We start from the raw sequence: 17,312 nt of genomic DNA, 5'->3' as shown, positions 1-17,312 counted from the left end.
TTTCAAAGGGTATATTGGTATTATCAATAGTTAACAACTGATACAAAATGTCTGTGAATGGATCATTTGTCCACTCCAACACTCCAACAGAAATTTCTAATTTTTGGCTAACAATATGCCAGTGCTTGATCCTAACTATGTGTAATAACAACAAACATACAATAAGTGAGACTGCCATTGAAAATTTATCCCTTCTATAGTTCTACCTCACAACGATAAGTTTTCTTCGAATGGGTCCCAATGCGCCAGAACAAATCTATCTAAGCTCAACCTGAAGTCATCTACAGTTCATCAATATCATGCAGCGGCATGGCATCTGGCAAAGAAGAAATTCCGAGCAGCTCTCCACCAAATAAGAGGAACAATACGAAAAAAACTAGAAACATCATAAAGGTTAAACCGATGATCAACCCAAGACGCCTTTTAGGTGCTACTATGTGTTTTTCATCTGATTTTGCTTTACTTGAATCTTCATTATCATTATCGTTCTCACAAGAATTTTCATCTGTTACTTGCTCTGCTCTTTCAGTGCTGACCTCTGCAATCTCACCAGGTCTTTTGTCAAATAACCCTTTAAATTGCTGCTTAGCTTTTCTTGCAGTTTCCTGGTCGAAGGTGAATAATAGCATGCACTAAGAATTTGGTACAAACTGTATGGCCAAAATTTATTAAGTTAGTGACAAACATACCTGTTCCCTTTGCTTCAATTTTTGTAAGGCTGCTTTAGCATCAGATTCAGATGATTTGTCAAATTTCATCATCTGCAATAAAGCCAATAATTGAAAAGCCACAGCCCACAGTTACATTGCCATAATAGCTCATTAACAGAATACCTTATCAAAATACCTTGCTATTATGGCATCATTGGAAGAGTAAAGTACCTTGTCGAAATTATTTTTTGCCTCCTCAAATTCTCCAAGTTCCATATATGCCATTCCACGGCGATACAAAGCTTTGACATGGACAGGGTTGGCATCTAATACCTGCAGTGATATTTGACATATTCATTAATATGCATCAACGGAATTCTGAACGTCAACCATTTACTTTCTAAGTACTCCTCTGTTTTTAGAATACAAACATAGCACAGCTTCATCGGTGACTAACTCAGGTTGTAGAGTTATGATTTAAATCCCAAATTAATTGTCAACTACAGATGAAATTTGTATGAAGTATCCATCCACAAAAGTTCAAAGCTATATTTGATTGGTGATGAGTCTGATGACACACATCAGTACATCACGTAAGAAATTTCTTGTTGTTGAACAATTTAAAGGCAAATCAATCAAATTTGTTAAGCAAACAAACTAGAATTGGAGAAAAAAAGCAAACAACTCTTCCACTATTCTATGTATAAAAGGAGCTTTACACCACACGTACCTTGTCACATGTTTCAATGGACTTTCTGCACTCCCCCATTTTCAGATAGCAGGCAGCAACATTTAAATGTAACATGTTCTTCGCATCAAATCAAGTAAGTTAGTAATATACTGAGTGAACATTACAGAAAATGAAAAAAGAAAAACAAACGATAATAAACCAATATTAGGGACCTACTCTTGCATTCAGAAATTCTTTCCCTTCCTCGTCATCCTGGGGATTAACATGATTAAAGTCCCGAAGCACCTGTAAAGATAATGATTTTATATATTAGTAACAAAATTGTGGTGGCTTAGTCCTATCATTGTAAGAATCACATTAATTTAAACAAACATACGAAAGCCAAGTAGCATTTAACAATGGTACTGAAAGATCAAACTTCTGACAAATATACGCAATGCTTTTTTTTTTTTTATTTCTTTTTTTATTTATAGCAAATTACTAAGCAATGCTTTTTCTTTCCTCATTTTTTAAAAATGCTTAAGAGTGATCAATGTACATATATAATAATTAGATCCTCTACTTAATTATACTACATGAATTTTTCACAAGTTTCAAATCATGCAAGTAAAGTTGACCATGCTAATGAAGGAAACATGTACCTTCTCATATTTAGCTTTTGCCAATCCATACTTTCCTTCCTTGAAAAGCCTGTTACCCTGACAATGAAAAATCAGAGGCAGTTTCAACTTTCACATCTTTGAAGCAGAAAGTACTAACAAAGAACTACAAAAGCTGCACAAAAATTTTCAACTGTACTTAACAGTAAAAGCATTAATTTCCAAGGTCACTTAAGAGTACAATAATAGAATTAAAATGACTGAATAGCTAATAGCACTTTAGACAGCCCATAATGACACAGAACATGATATCATAAACAAATCAGTAACTGAGGCCAAGCAACACTGATACTGTAGATCAATGATAGTGCAATACCGTGGATCTAATATTCTCTGCCTCGGCCATAATACTTCTGAAATCCAAACCAGTCCAGTCCTGTCAAGAAAGACCGGTGTAATGTTAATCAGAAAGCACATGAACAAAATAAAACAAAAGGCCTTGCTAATCCTTCATAACAGCTAAACCAAGTATATATTATCCTTTGAGGATGAGAGAGCATTGTGTCAAGATGACATGCAATATACATGAAAGGGTGACCTCCCATATAAGTTTTCCTATGCTAAACTTCACACTATCCCGTTCCCTTGAAATCATACACCGTAATAATGAACAATACATGGTCCAGTTCTCAACTAAGAATTCATTTGGTGCTTAGTAAATACTACCCATCAACTCCATAAAATTTCAAGTTAGTTAAAAGAAGGTGGAAACTTGTATACCTTTGGCATCTCGAAATTAAGAAGTTCAATTTCCCATTCCACATATGCCCCTTCTGGAACATTAGCTGGCCTAGTATCCAAAAGCAAAAATGAGAGATGTAAATCAGCACTTTCAAACAAGAAGAATCATTGCAAGAGAAAATTTATAATTCATAAACAACGAAAAATATTGTTTTTTTTTTTTATTATTATTTTTTTAAATAAGAGATCCAGAGAAACAAGACGAGAAAGTAACCTTGGAAACTTGTCATATGCATAATCAGGCGGACAAGTAACAAGAGCTAGTTCCCCGGGTAACATTAATCGTACAGACATTTCAAAGCCTTCTGGTACCTACAAAGGCAAAGAATATGAGTCATGCACAATTTCACATCATGTGTATGTATGCAAGTATGCAGCTCCCTCCCAGTGAAAGTAGGCAAAGATGATGATTGATCGCTTTAAAGAGTTAAACCAATTCACTAACTGATGAGCAAAATGCATGTAATACAGAGAAAGAAATTGGCTATTCCAGGCCTAGTTGGAAGATGATAGCCCCACAAGGCAACAATGACAAGCAAGTGGGCAATTACAACCAAAAGTGCACAATATATAGATTCTATTATTAAGAGCCGAAACAAAGCCAATTGTCTTATCACCATATGATTTCAGCTACACAGCAATCTGCTGCCAAGGCTTCTATGACACATAATTCAATTGACAAGGAAAGATACTCATCATTTCTTTAACACTTCAAAGGTAATAAAACAGAATTAACTCCCCATCCACATTCAGGTGTAGTTTAGATTTATAGGCAGAAATCAAGGAGGGTTAACAAAGAGGTAAAATTATTCTTTTTACAGTATTTTAATGACAAAAGTGACTTTCAAATATAAAAATTGAGGGCAGATTAAAATATAAACATCGAATACTGGTAAGATGCAGATTATAAAAATATTGTCAAATTGATAAGAATTTCTGTGTGCTTATTTTGAACAAAAAAAAGGCATATACATTAATACATATACACTCTTCTAGCATAATACTAACAAACAGGCCAATTCATATTAATGCAAAGGGCAGGGGAGTCTTTCCCTTATTGATAACAGCAACTATATTGAACAAAAAATAATTATTAATGCATTTTGTTTTAACCCCTTTTTTATACATCTATAGTACATGATGTGCATGATAAAGATAACAACTCACAAGGCCTTCTCCAGAACAGAACTCTAGTGGCTGACCATCATTATCAATTCTTGTATCATAGAAGACTGTCTTCTTGTCATCCAAAAGCATGCCCTTGTAATGGACACATAGTTGACTGTCCTGAAGTGGGCAGTCCATGGGAAATTCCCCTAGTAATCAGAAAGAATAAGAAAAGCTTAAACATACATCAAATGTAATATTGCAAGGCAAACAGGATCTAAATAAACCATCACAGATTAAAACTCAGATATCCCTCACTTTTCAGTATGAAATTATCATTAAACCAGACCAGATGTCATCTTTGGGAGGAAAATTTCAGTGTCATAGCTCAAATAATATAACTATTAAATGCAATATCAATCAGAAACATAATTATAAAGCAGCGAAAAATAATAATTTTGAATAGTGCAACACATTGGAGTTACTGAAGTGCAAAAATAACAGTACAACTAGTCATTCAAAACCCACCTAAGAAAAGAAAGAAAAATAACTGTAAACAGAATCGAGATATGAGTTTGCTAAACAATTGAGAGAAGCCAAAGCCACCACATATACATACTGGCCACAGCACACTACAATATAGAATCTAAGAAATGCAAAGCTTGGCAGATCCGTAGATTCCAGGATTCCAGCAAAAGAGGAGGTATATACAAACTGAATGGAGAGTACAATTTGCAAGCCACAACAGCCTGCTAGGATGCATGCATAGAATAATCATAATATGTACACAATGTGACCACCTCCACAATTATCATCCAGAGCCAGTGAAAGATGTGGACTGATGAAAAAAAACAAACACCACAATACACAAGAAATCATCTGCTATTATCTAATCAATGTATAATATCAGAATCCAAAACCCCAAACATACACACACTCACCCGAAAAAAAAAAAAAAAAAAAAAAAGACAAATTAAAAAAATAGACTTGAACCTTCTCCATCACGGATCCGTCGTTTAATGAGTCTTCCGTCTCCAAGCACATCACGGACCTGACATTACAGAAACCCATTATCATGATCTAATCATAAAAGCATTCAGTAGATCACTCAAATTGAACAATAAGTTCTTCTAAATTTTCAGAAAACATGGTATATGTTACTGATATATATACCGGCTTGAGAGGGTGAGTGTGAGGGTGAGTGTGAGTGTGAATGTGAGTGTGGCTGAGACTTGTGTTTGGGTGATCTCACAACCGGTGTTAGTGGAATTTAGATACTTGTGTCAGACACATGTATCTGTTCAAGTGTCAGACTATTATATGAAAATTTTCCGTGTTAGGCGTATTTAGTCCAAAATTATTTGTCAAATGTCCTACATGTTTAAGTATCAAGAATTCAACATTGGTACTTGAGGTTTGGCCAAGAGTACGGATGACATAGCTCACAGCTACATCAGAATATATAAATGGGGCATTTATAATCATCTAACTGAACAACTGAGCAGAGATAGAATAGAAGAATGAAATAACGATGTCAAAATGATACAGAGTAATATTTAAAATATTAACATTCATAAGCCTCTCATATGAATTTCATGTTATAAGCTACCAGAAAGTTGCAGTGGCCACGTAACTCACTAAGATGATGACTGACTAAGGCAATTTGGTGACAAGAAACTACTCAACACTTAAAGAGCATACTACATCTTACTGACAAGTCATAGTTTTCAGTAAAATGGCATTGTTATCGATCAAAATTAAAAGAAATTGATAAACACGTATAATGATATAAGAAAGAAAGAAAGAAAGAATGCGTGATTATTTAAGAAAGATGAAACAAACCTGGACAAAGTGAACTAATTCCACTTCAAAATGAACTTCTTCCAGACCTTTTACTTGAGGAAGGACTGCACATTCAGTCAAGTATGGATTGGTTACATAGATCATGGCCTTCTCCCTCCTTGTCATAGTTCCGATTCCCATCTCAAGACCTTTAGGCAACTGTCACCACATAGATTTAAAGAGTAGTTTAGGCATTATTTCCATGAAGAACAGGAAGAGAGGTGATCATCAAGTTAACTTCAATCAATGGGCATGCCATGCCTGGCATGCCAAGCCAATCCAAGTGTAACAAACTAACCTCTGAGTTTCCAAATGTAAAGAAAAACGGTTCTCCATCAACATGACTCCAAATCGGTTTTCCATCTGCAGTTTTTGCAAAAATCCTGAAATGAAGCATAAATTACATTAAGAAATTAAGGCCAATCTCACAGTTCATTGTTCACAACAAGCATGCAAATATTTTAATGACAAGAACTTGGATTTTTTTGGTTAAGCAAATTTAATCTTCAACAGAGGAAACAAAAGAACTTTGCCTTTAACATGTTCCGAAGGAGCCTTTTTTCACAAAAAAAGTTAAGATTAATGCTTCACCACTTAGACACAATCCCCAAATGTAAAAAAATTTGCATTTCTTTCTAAAAATGAAACTTCCAGGTACAAGGCTTCTAAGCCAATAAGATAGTTTCCCTTACACCAAGTCAATCAAACACCATCCTAACTGCCAAACATCACATCCATCATAGTCTAACCAGCACCTTGCAGCCTCTAGAAACCTTACTGGAATTCACCAATCAAGCAATGACGAGAGACAACCACTACAAACGGTAGAGGAAACTAACTTAGCCAAGAATCATGCACTAGCATTTTCTCTCTCTATCCTTGCTCTTTCTAGCTGTGAATATAAAACCAACTGACCCATTGTAGTGGGTTGTAAGAGAAAATACTTATAAACTTCAAACAAGCATCAAGTTAAGTTAGATCCATCCAAGAAACTAAAGGAAAACAGAGATATGGCAGTTGGTGCAGGAAGAATCATATACCAAGCTTTTACTTCATAAGGAGCCCTTGGCGACTCCCAACCTTGCCCGTCTTTTATGACCTACACAAGTAAAGGAAGTATAAATGCACCGGAAGAAACGAGATACTATGCTAGTACTACATGAACTTCATTTTGTGATATTACCTATCAACTTTCTGGTGAAATGGGGGTATAATGAGACATTATCTTTAATTTTTTTATGTATGGACCTAGTACATCACCTTATTACTAATGCTAGACAATGTATCATGATAAAAGAATAGAAAATGATATGTGGCTCTGTCAACTGGTTTAACTTCTCAACACTTATTATATTATAGAGCATCACTCAATCACATATACCATAGGTTACCTTCCGGTATAATTTATACATATGTATACCTATCAAAACACTCAGACCAGACAAGGATCAGAGGAAACCAGAATCTGAACTAGTAATTCTATTGCAGACTGTATTAACAATCCAAAATCATGAGCCAAAATAAATAAGACAAACATTCTGCACTGTGAAACCTATTCATGCTTTCTTTTTCTCCTAGAGCACGTCTCTAGAATATTGAATTTTCCAGTTTTACGACATCTTTGCTATGTGTAATGCATCAGGGATAGGGGATGGGCAAATTAGGAACAGCATTACAATTCAATTAGAAGTAGCTTGAGAAACAAGAAGAGGAAGATCAGTTAATCTACAATCAGAGGAAATTAGAAAGACATGAATGATGAAGAATTTTATCAAGTGTTCATTTTAGTTTCTAATCTTTCTATTTGTAACTGAGAGAGAGAGACTCAAAAGCTCAATATTAATTATATCTTCTGAAAATCTCATATTATCAATCAAGTTCATCTCCCTCTAATTTTTGCCCAGAATTTCAGTTTATTACACTATAGAAGAGAATCTAAAAACCTTTGCCAGACAAGAGTTTCAGTTCATTACACTATGATAAGAAAAATGAAAATTATATGCCAAACAAGATTGTGATCATTTTCATACCTTTTTCACAACTCCAAGATCTTCAGAAATAACCTGAAAATTAAACAAGTTTGATGTTTTAAAAATAAATGTAATTTTCATGCAACAGAAGCTAAACCTCATGCCTAAATATTTATAGGCACCCAAACAACAAAAGGTACTTGAAATCAAAAAGGACAAAATATGATTTATATGATCTTCAATGTTACCTCACAAAATGTAAATAATCTCATTCTAGTCTTATCATAAATATTATTTGTCGGTAATTTCCTTTCCAAAAATTTTCACCACAAAGTAGACATTATAGTGTTATCATATCAACATACAACATTTAGTGAAAAATAAATCTTACCTTAGCTTTGCCAAAATCAATGAGTTCAATCTCAAAGTTGAGATCAACATCCTTTGGGAAGCCCTCTGAGATTGGAACTGGGCAATCAGGCTCACCATAATGCATCCCAGATTTCATCCTGAACTGAATACAAATGATAATAGCAGAATGATAAACCCAAAGCAGGAATTTCAGAACCTAAAAATCATCATGCATGTGCAATACAGAAGCAGAATCAGCAGGCCAGCAGCTTCCTTAGATATAGAGTATTATCTTTCATTACTTTGTGATGCAAGCAGAGATCATCTACGAGTCAGCACTAAGCATTAATAAGCAATTGCCAACTTTAAGGTGCGTCAAAAAAGGACCTATAACTTTGGATTTCCCATGTCTAATATATAAAAACAACTTGAGACATTAGCATACTTTCAATTTACAGCGCCTATAAGTATCACAAGGAAAGTTCATATGATCAAATGATACACATCCACATAATTTTGGAAGATGCAAGAGGAAGACCTAAACCCTCAACACCTATAGCTAACACATCTCTTTGCAGCAGGCATATATGTTCTTACAATCTGAAACCACACCTGTCTTTGTTTTTCAGTTTTATTTCCCCAACACCCCCTCCCAAAGATGAGAAGATCCAGAAATTGGACTTTCCTTTATTGCTGTTGATATTGTCTTCAACATTATACATTTATATATAATGTTGATATAGTATAAACAGCTTACTAAACAATTTGTCAGTGGCACTAACAGAATATTACCATGCAAACTTCACCCTTCTGCATTGTAGGTATTCCTTCAAGCAATCCCAGTATCATCTTGCTTTTACCCAAAACTTGCCTTATAGGCGCTCCCGTACCTGCAAGAGCAGAGATATTAATAATAAATATGGCATCAAGGTGTAAATTTAACTTTCAAAAGCATCAAATACAAAGTCACCAAAGACCATAAATGATAGCTAAAAAAATATTCTGCAAGCACTAAAGATGACTAATATCAGCACCGAATCAAAATCCATTGTAATTAGTTGAGATTTAGAAAATCACAACCAAAAGTTCAACGCACAAAAATTATCAAGAACCAAATAGCAGTTTAGAAAGTATCACTAGAGAATAGAGATTCAGACAACAAATTCCTTTCCTAAAGATGATGACAAAGAGGAAAATAATCTAATAAAAGCATAAAAAGAGACCAATGAAAAGACAGAAATCTATATAGCAACTTCTGGTTGCTGCACATGACACTATACTAGCAAATATTTTTTGCATTTGGGTGAATCAAGAATCTAGAATATTTTAGTATCTAGAAGCTCTTTCTAATTTGTGGGGGAGTAAGAGACAATCTTGGAGCCACTTTGGGTGAATGGACTTTAGATATAACGCTTTCCATTTTCCAAGGATACCCTTTTCCGGTCCCTGTTTCACTTACAGCCTTACAGGATGTCATATCTTTCTTACACTTTCTTTTTTCTTACTTCGTCAATATAGCATTTTTCAACCTCGTAGAGTCCAGGAGAAGAAACACTGAGATGAAACAGAAAAGTGTCTATACACAGAATCAGGCTAGCAGTAAGAAACAGATCATTGCTCTTTTATAATACGATGCCTCACAACAATTTGACCAATGATTCGACACTTACGTGCACAAAATAATTGAAGTTTCACTAATCCATAACATTCCCATGATAAGTGGCGAGAAAGAGATTAATCAGATCATTTGATCACAACAAAGAATATTCATTAAAGAGAATAACAGAAGTACAATGCTTTCGTTGTTAGCACTTAGCAACTAATATAACCACATGGCTGATATTTAAATGTTGGAAACGCTTAGCTAAATATACAATTTAAGGTGTAAGACAATTATAATAACCAACAAAGTAATAAGGAAGTACACTGACATCCAACATTAAAGCCCGAAACATCGTCAACATAAATTAAAACTTCATATCGTACATCGTCTACATCACTGCCCTTTGTGGCTTCTAATACATCCCTAAACAACATATATTAAGCCGAGATTTTAAAAAAAATGTCATACTGACCTCCAAAATCTTTTCTGGTAGAGTAAACACCAACTCCGTCCATTGTACGCACAGTGCAATGGTAGATTACCTAAATAATAATGTCATACAAATTATTTCATCAAAATCATAACTAAGAATTAACCTACTATACAATAATCATGGCAATATCATTTATCAAAATATGATATAATTATGAAAATTTGATAATCAAAAACCTGATCACCATCAGAAGGTGTAGATTCTCCTCCACCAGGTCTCAATTCAGCCTTCAACAATCCTCCAGGCACAAGATTCTTCTTCCTTCTGAAATTAGAAGCAAAATTTACGAGAAATTCATCAAAAATGAAGCAATTAAATCTGAAATTTTGCAACAAAATAAAAAATTTGTTGAAATAATTGAATTGAACCTTTTATCATCTTCGGAAGGCTGCTTCTTCTTCGGCGGAGGCATGGTGTTCTGCTCCACAGGTTCCAAGACCGCCATTAGAGTAGAATGATGAAGGAATTGCTCGTAATTTGGGAGAAATTTGCGTACAAATGTTCAATTTGAGTGAAATTGGCCCAAATTTTGCACGCCAATAGCTTAATTTTGAGCAGAATTTGGTGAATGAGAGGAGATTAACGATATAAATTAGGGATTTGGTTGATTACTCTATAAAAAAGTAGAGAGTGAATTTTAGTGGAGTGGTTAAATTAATTAGATGGTTGAGGAGCTAAGTACGCCGTTACTAATACTCCGTAATATACAGTACTTCGTACTTCAAGTTTTTTCTTTTTTTACTTCGTATTTATTAATTTATTTTATTTAAACGGGGTCAAGTTATTTAAGCCAGAGGCTATACAAGTCCTTGATTACGGTGGACTTTCATTAAATTATAAAGCTATACAAGATATTTAGTTTTATCGTTATATGTACTAAATTTCCTAAAATAAAGTTTTTATATTTGAAAAGTGTATATTTTAATATAAATCTAATAACATCTTATTTCACAATATTTTATCTTACAAATAATGTACAAATAAAATCAATGTTTAGTCAAATATGAAGATTAGATTATGCGAACTGACCATAGTCATACTATTTTGCAATGCGTAGTTTGATGGGTAAGTTACCAATTGTTGAAGGAGAAACTATACTAGTATTTAGTATTTACAACATGTCAACATTAGCTTTGGTGTGAAACGCAGTCACACCATTTAAGTTTGGTCAGTTTCATAGGCTCCATAAGGCATTTCACCACAATTTTGTGTCCAAATGACAGCGAGAGTAATCCACACATGATTGTGATGAATTTCTGCTTCCTGCACCCATATGGTAGATTGGTAGGTGGTATTGGTAAACCAAATTTGGCATAATGTTCCTGCTTGTAAAGAGGCGCCTTGCTGTTCCTTCTATGCTCATTATCATAATTAATACAAATAATAAAATTCGGTGTCTTATTAAGATCATGATGAGATATTCCAGCACCTTGTTGTTTTAAAGGATAGTTAGCATAACTAAATACAATGCACAATGACAACTGACAAGTATCCAACTATCAACCCTTTGGAAGCTGTTAAGAGGTTTGAATAGGTGCTCGAGTAGAGTAATTCATGAAGGAATCTCCACTTGACAATTTCTTGAGGCTTGCACGAGCTTATAGTTGCGATGTATGAGCCGGGGAGTAATATACACTTGGCAACAGTGCACCACTGCACCTGAAACTCATCATCAGACAATGACAGATGCAAAGTCAGAGGGTAAACTATCAAAATTATCAGTAAGGTATATAAAGTTATGAGCGATAAAATTTGAGCAATGATAAATCTAAAATCGGACAGAAATTTCTATGGCATTTTCTGATTTTCTGGGCACTACATACATTATTTGGATACCTGATTAAATTAGAGAGCAGCTTTAAAATAGGAGCACCCTAAAAATAGATCAAATTTCTCTTTTCGAGAATAAAAAAGAGTTCCTCAGGTAAGTACAAAAGTTATACATCACCTCAAACATTTCCAAAATTCCTCTTTACTTTCCAAGGTATATATCCCCACAATACATCAAACCTGACACCCTATGATTCCTTTAACAGCAACTTCCAAATTTACTGAATTTGACAAGGTGATTCTCATGCATTTCACAAGGAAGAATTGGTGACATAACAGTTAGTTACTGCCACCAATTCCAACTACCAAGTTTCGAAAGTATGAAATTTGGCCTAACAGGATCACTACTCACTTCAATTCTTTAATATAGAAAAAAATATTTCCCTGTCAAGATCTGAAAACCAGTATCCTTTGGAAGCCAAAGCAATCCCTTAATTGATTAGGAAAAAGGGGAACAGAGGCCAAAAATAATGTCAAACCCGGTGCATTTCAGGATTTTAGGGCACTAACCATGTGAATTGTTGTAACATGCCTAAGAGATGAAAACACTAGTGACCAAATATCCTCTGCAGGTCAAATTACATGTCCACAACATGCAGAGAGAGCAAGTAAATCAAAATCTCCAGTTAAGCAGTAGGTAATGAATAGGAAAATCAGAAATCCCTGAGTTACTTTAGCCCAGGTTCACAGGTTGGGGGTGTTAATCAAAACTGTAAAAGCAAACAAAGTAGACTAGTAGAGCAAGAAAATTACATAATGGGATTCCAAGATTTCATTAAAAAAAAAAAAAAAAAAAAAAAAAAAAAAAGAGTTGAATCACATCACTAGTCATCAATCTTGAACATGCATCAGTCCAAGATCAGAATACATTTTAGTTACAATCAAACGGGAAATTCTTTTAATAAGATTTCCGCACACCTTGAATTAATTTCTACACTATAATTTATAGAGGGAGAGTGCAATCACCAATGGAAATCAGCTCCAGAGTACGGAAATCCCTACTGTTTAAATGCCTTGGTTTTTCCCCTAATTATATCATATTAGCACATTAATCTCTCTCATTATTTACACTCCATTATACTTCGTACTTTTGTGTCATTGTGGTGAACTGATGACAGACTCACAAGGTATTATTTTTCTAGATACCTAGAATTATCTTATAAAATTAATTATCTGACCTATAAATTATTAACTTCAAAAAGCTGATATTTATCTTTTGGGTGGAGCAGCGAAGAAGTAAATCTAACCTGCCAAATATTAAGTGGTAAGGGATTCTTTATTTGACTTACCCGTCATAATTCATCTATCAAAAGACCAAATCGGCTATGGAAACAAAACCCAGGCGAATTTCAGCCTAAATCAAGAGGGTACGCATTTTTTGGACCAGAATAGACTAACTGACCTAGAAACTAACGCACATAGTCCAACCCACAAGTCAAAATCAAAAATTTCAGCCAAAACCTGAACTATATCCTGGACCAGAACTGATCAGCTCAAAAATTCAGCTAATCTGGATAAAATAACAACCCCCCCCCCCCCCTTTCCGCCACTTTAGATCCAAACTTTGGTGGGGTTTGCCAGTCCATTTATTTCAACAGGCGTACAAATGATAAAATCAACTAAATCTAAATATCTTAAACAAAATACTACTTACAATGAATTTGGTCACAAGGACATACCAGACTGTCATCCAAAAGCTTCTTTGGGGATGTAAGATCGTGCTAAAACAGAATTTGCTTGAGCTCAAAAACCATAGACAATGGCAAGTGAATGCAAAGCCATGAGCAGTTAAAGATGTGCATTTAGCCAGAAGCCCTATGTGGAGGCGGCCCTTTTAAACCTTGAGCTTTCATCATACACAAATACTTGTTGGGTGGCACAGCACCGGCCTTCACGCAGAGATCTATTACAGCAGGTGCGTGTCCATAATAATTGCGGTCTTCATGCAAAAGTGCTGGAGGGTCTTGAGGCCGACGAAACCACACCATTTTAGGTGGTACCAAATCATCTACACCTGCCTTTTCCCAGAAATGATTACCTCGCCAATTCTGATACTTGAATACTCCACAAAGTCGGGCCTTATGGCCTGATGGCCCCACATGAACTTCTGAACAGTATTTGCAGACCTTAGCTGAATAGACTAACAAGAGCTTTTGCACACCATGTCTAAGAATTTCCCATGCGCTTAATGTTCGATTTCCTATGGCTCTCAGTTGATCTGCAGACAAGGAATCAGCTCCGCTCAAAGCAAGATCTACAGTAGGGTCAGGCAAACAGTTCAAAGATTGAATATCCAAATCATGAGGAAAAGCTCCTGCCTGACAGCACAGTTCAACAACAGCAGGAACACGATCAAAATCAAATCTTCGCTGGTGCTTGATCACATCTTGGACCATGTTATCGAGATGAAATGTCTCCACAGGGACAAGTATATCATTTAAACTTGCCCTGATCCATTGATGAGCCTGATTCTTGTTCAATCGTCTGTGGCCATGGCACGAACGAATAAGGTGACCTGTCTCACCAACATACACTTCTGGACAGTACCTGAAAGAAGTTGCACCAATCAAAAGTAGAAAAGATGATGTAACTACAAAACCTGAAGTAGATAGTACCAAAAAAAAGTATTTGAAAACAGCGTTCAAGAGAGAATAACTTGAATCTCATAACTCATCAAAAAGGACAGTGATATATAAGCTGCAAGACTTCACGTATACACAACAAACAAATGAGAAATTTTCTGAACCACTTTTTGACAATGCTGGATGAATTATTGCCATCCCCTGTTATACACCCTTATATTTATGTTCCTATATATTTATTTCAAGAAAGTAATTTTGAGTTGAGTCTCTAAACTCAACAGAAAGGGATTCCAACCAAGAAATTAATAATATACAACAAACAAATGAGAGAATCATCCGAATCACTATCTGCCAATGATTATTAAACTAATGGGATCACTTTAAGTTTTAACAGGCTTAACACATATGAATAAATGTTGAAACAGAAACCCAACAAGTGTCATTCTTCAAATTTTTGTATTTAAATATTAACAAGTAATTAAATGCAACACAACTACGCGCAAATAAATCAATATGCTAATAAATAATTAGTGAATAAATAAAGAAACCTACTTGCAGGCTAGTACTGGCAACACCTTGAGGAGTGCAGAGACACCGCGGATGACAGCAGATCGAGCTTGAAGAACTTCTTGTGCAATAGGAATCATGGATCGGATTGGATATCCACTATACCTGTTTTCTATCCTCTGTTTTATCATTGGCCTCAGCTTATTCCAGTCAATCTTTGTATTATTAGCATACCATCTTCTTCCCATCGCATTAATCTCTACATTAGCTATCAACATTCCACTCAAGATTTTACACCAGTTCTTATGCTTAATGAATGCCATGTCTTGAAATGATTGCTCCAGGGAATTAATTTTCCAGAGTAATAGTCGAAAGAAAGTTTGCAGTCTGGCTTACGAGTCTTATTGAGAGTGCAAGTTTAAGTCCACGAAACAGTCCAAACCTGGCCCACGCATCTAATACAGTAATACATAAACAACAAAAATTGAGAGATTTTCAAGCTAGATAGAGACAGAGATCAGGTCAAATCTAAAAATCAGGCAAACAGATATCTATAAATTCGATCTAATGCAGTAACAATGTAAGATTTAGTGCCAAAAAAAATAAAGAGAAGAAATGATTGGCAGAGAAACAGTGCAATTAAAATCAAAAGTAGGGAAAATACTTATAATTTGGAATGAGGATGCAATTTAAATATCAAATACACGAATCATACAATACAATGTTCAGTAATGTAGTTCAATTGAAAAATTGAATTACAATCTTCATCTTCTACATACTAGCGTTTCGCTACGAATAACTACTTTATACAATCATATTCTCTTTTTTCTTATCAGATAATTATAAGTTCTAGTATGAAAGGAATCAAACTCATTACACTATGAAATTGAACCTCTACACACCCAACGAGGTAAAGCCCATTACACCTAAAAACACCCATGAACTTGTGAAGACTAAAACACCCATCAAATCGAAACTCATTAGACATAAAACTATATACACCTGTTAAATTAAAAGTCTTAGGACGCATTGCAACTTGTATTTCACTCTAAAACTCATCACAACCCTTTTATACAAAGACTTACACTTGATACAAAATTCAAATTGAGGATAAATTCATTACACTTTCTTCACTGAAAATTCGATACACTAAAACACCTCCCAACATGCAATTCCATTACAATTTTTTACTTGATGTAAACACCTACGAAGTATATAGAAAAAGATACACCTTTGCTCCCTCGCCTCTGCAAAACACCTCAATGTCTCAACATCACAATAAGAACATCCCATTCAGATATCCCCATCAACCCCGTCTCTGATCGAGGGCAGGAAGGGCAGATAAAAGTCCATTTTTTTCAATAGTTTGATTCTAACAATTAAAGGGTTACATAAACAAAAGTCAGTAAGCAACACGTTAGCAAATAACAACCAAATTTGACTCATTTATCTAAGTAGGCTCGAAAAATTACGTTAATTTCTTCTCTATAGTATAGTATAACAACAGCAACAATCAAAACCTTAATACAAGATTTTTATCTCATGTACCATCAACCATGATCTTCTCTTTGTATTCCCCTCTGTGTAATGTTTACTTGCTTAAGTATAAGAAGTTAAGAACAGTGAAATTCTAGAAACAAAATCGGCCGTTATAATCTTTCATAAATTCAGAAACTATAACCAATAGTTCAATAATCCACCTAAGAAGAACCCTAAATTGACTATACTGAGATTACTGACAATTAAATCAACGATTAACACTAGATTTTGAGACTGATATTCGAAATTTTACCTCAGAAGCAGCTTCAGGAGAAGAGAGAAAAATCACAAGCCGCTTCAATGGAGTATAGAGTGCACTTCAATGGAGGAGTGAGAGGGGGCGAGGTGCAGCCAGTCAGCGATTTAGCGCAGACGACAATAGGAGGGCAAAGGGTAAAAGAAAATACTGCCTCCGGTTCAATTTACTCGCAACAAATGGGTATTTCGGTTTGGTTTATTGTTTCAAATCTAGCATTTGAGGCAGCGGTTAACGCTTTGACCAATCAAAACACTATAAGAAATAATTTGAGCGTTTGGCAAGGTAACGGTTTTAGTAGCGGTTAGCGATAGAGGTAGTGTTTAGGTAGTTTTTCTCAAGTGTTAAATATATAGTATCGTTTAGAAGTAACAGATAGCGTTTACAAATTTTTACTACTTTTTAAACAATATTTATATGAACTTTAATACTCCGTATATTTTAATATTGCAACCGCTACTTTTGTCAAACACTCATACTATCAACCGTTA

At 34.8% G+C, this 17,312-nt stretch overlaps 2 protein-coding genes across 4 annotated transcripts; both read right to left on the bottom strand.

The window, feature by feature from the left end:
- On the bottom strand, positions 1-10,760 carry LOC145603669 (peptidyl-prolyl cis-trans isomerase PASTICCINO1-like). Of its 2 annotated transcripts, XM_081659618.1 has the most exons (20): positions 10,476-10,760; positions 10,284-10,371; positions 10,087-10,156; positions 8,804-8,901; positions 8,052-8,174; positions 7,721-7,753; positions 6,731-6,789; positions 5,989-6,073; positions 5,691-5,849; positions 4,842-4,899; positions 3,909-4,057; positions 2,956-3,053; positions 2,721-2,790; positions 2,317-2,376; positions 1,983-2,039; positions 1,558-1,626; positions 1,381-1,458; positions 882-983; positions 690-761; positions 1-605 (listed from the first exon to the last, which is right to left on the bottom strand). In XM_081659618.1, exons 1-20 carry the CDS (start codon positions 10,550-10,552, stop codon positions 282-284), a joined length of 1,929 nt encoding a protein of 642 aa, XP_081515744.1. In that variant the 5' UTR covers positions 10,553-10,760; the 3' UTR covers positions 1-281. The 2 variants fall into 2 exon arrangements, with proteins under 2 accessions (XP_081515744.1, XP_081515745.1); XM_081659619.1 differs by lacking the exons at positions 10,087-10,156; positions 10,284-10,371; positions 10,476-10,760 and having other exon boundaries at positions 8,052-8,169.
- A 424-nt stretch (positions 10,761-11,184) lies between these two features.
- Positions 11,185-16,963, bottom strand: LOC145605562 (APO protein 4, mitochondrial-like). 2 transcript variants are annotated; one of them, XM_081661631.1, is made up of 4 exons: positions 16,819-16,963; positions 15,072-15,481; positions 13,592-14,484; positions 11,185-11,766 (listed from the first exon to the last, which is right to left on the bottom strand). In XM_081661631.1, exons 2-3 carry the CDS (start codon positions 15,347-15,349, stop codon positions 13,740-13,742), a joined length of 1,023 nt encoding a protein of 340 aa, XP_081517757.1. In that variant the 5' UTR covers positions 15,350-15,481; positions 16,819-16,963; the 3' UTR covers positions 11,185-11,766; positions 13,592-13,739. The 2 variants fall into 2 exon arrangements, with proteins under 2 accessions (XP_081517757.1, XP_081517756.1); XM_081661630.1 differs by having other exon boundaries at positions 13,617-14,484.
- Between the last annotated feature and the right edge of the window lie 349 nt (positions 16,964-17,312).

This window comes from Chenopodium album, chromosome 22 (assembly GCF_948465745.1).
Source record: "Chenopodium album chromosome 22, dcCheAlbu1.1, whole genome shotgun sequence".
Taxonomy (NCBI): Eukaryota; Viridiplantae; Streptophyta; class Magnoliopsida; order Caryophyllales; family Amaranthaceae; genus Chenopodium; species Chenopodium album.
This window is presented reverse-complemented; position numbering and strand designations above follow the sequence as displayed.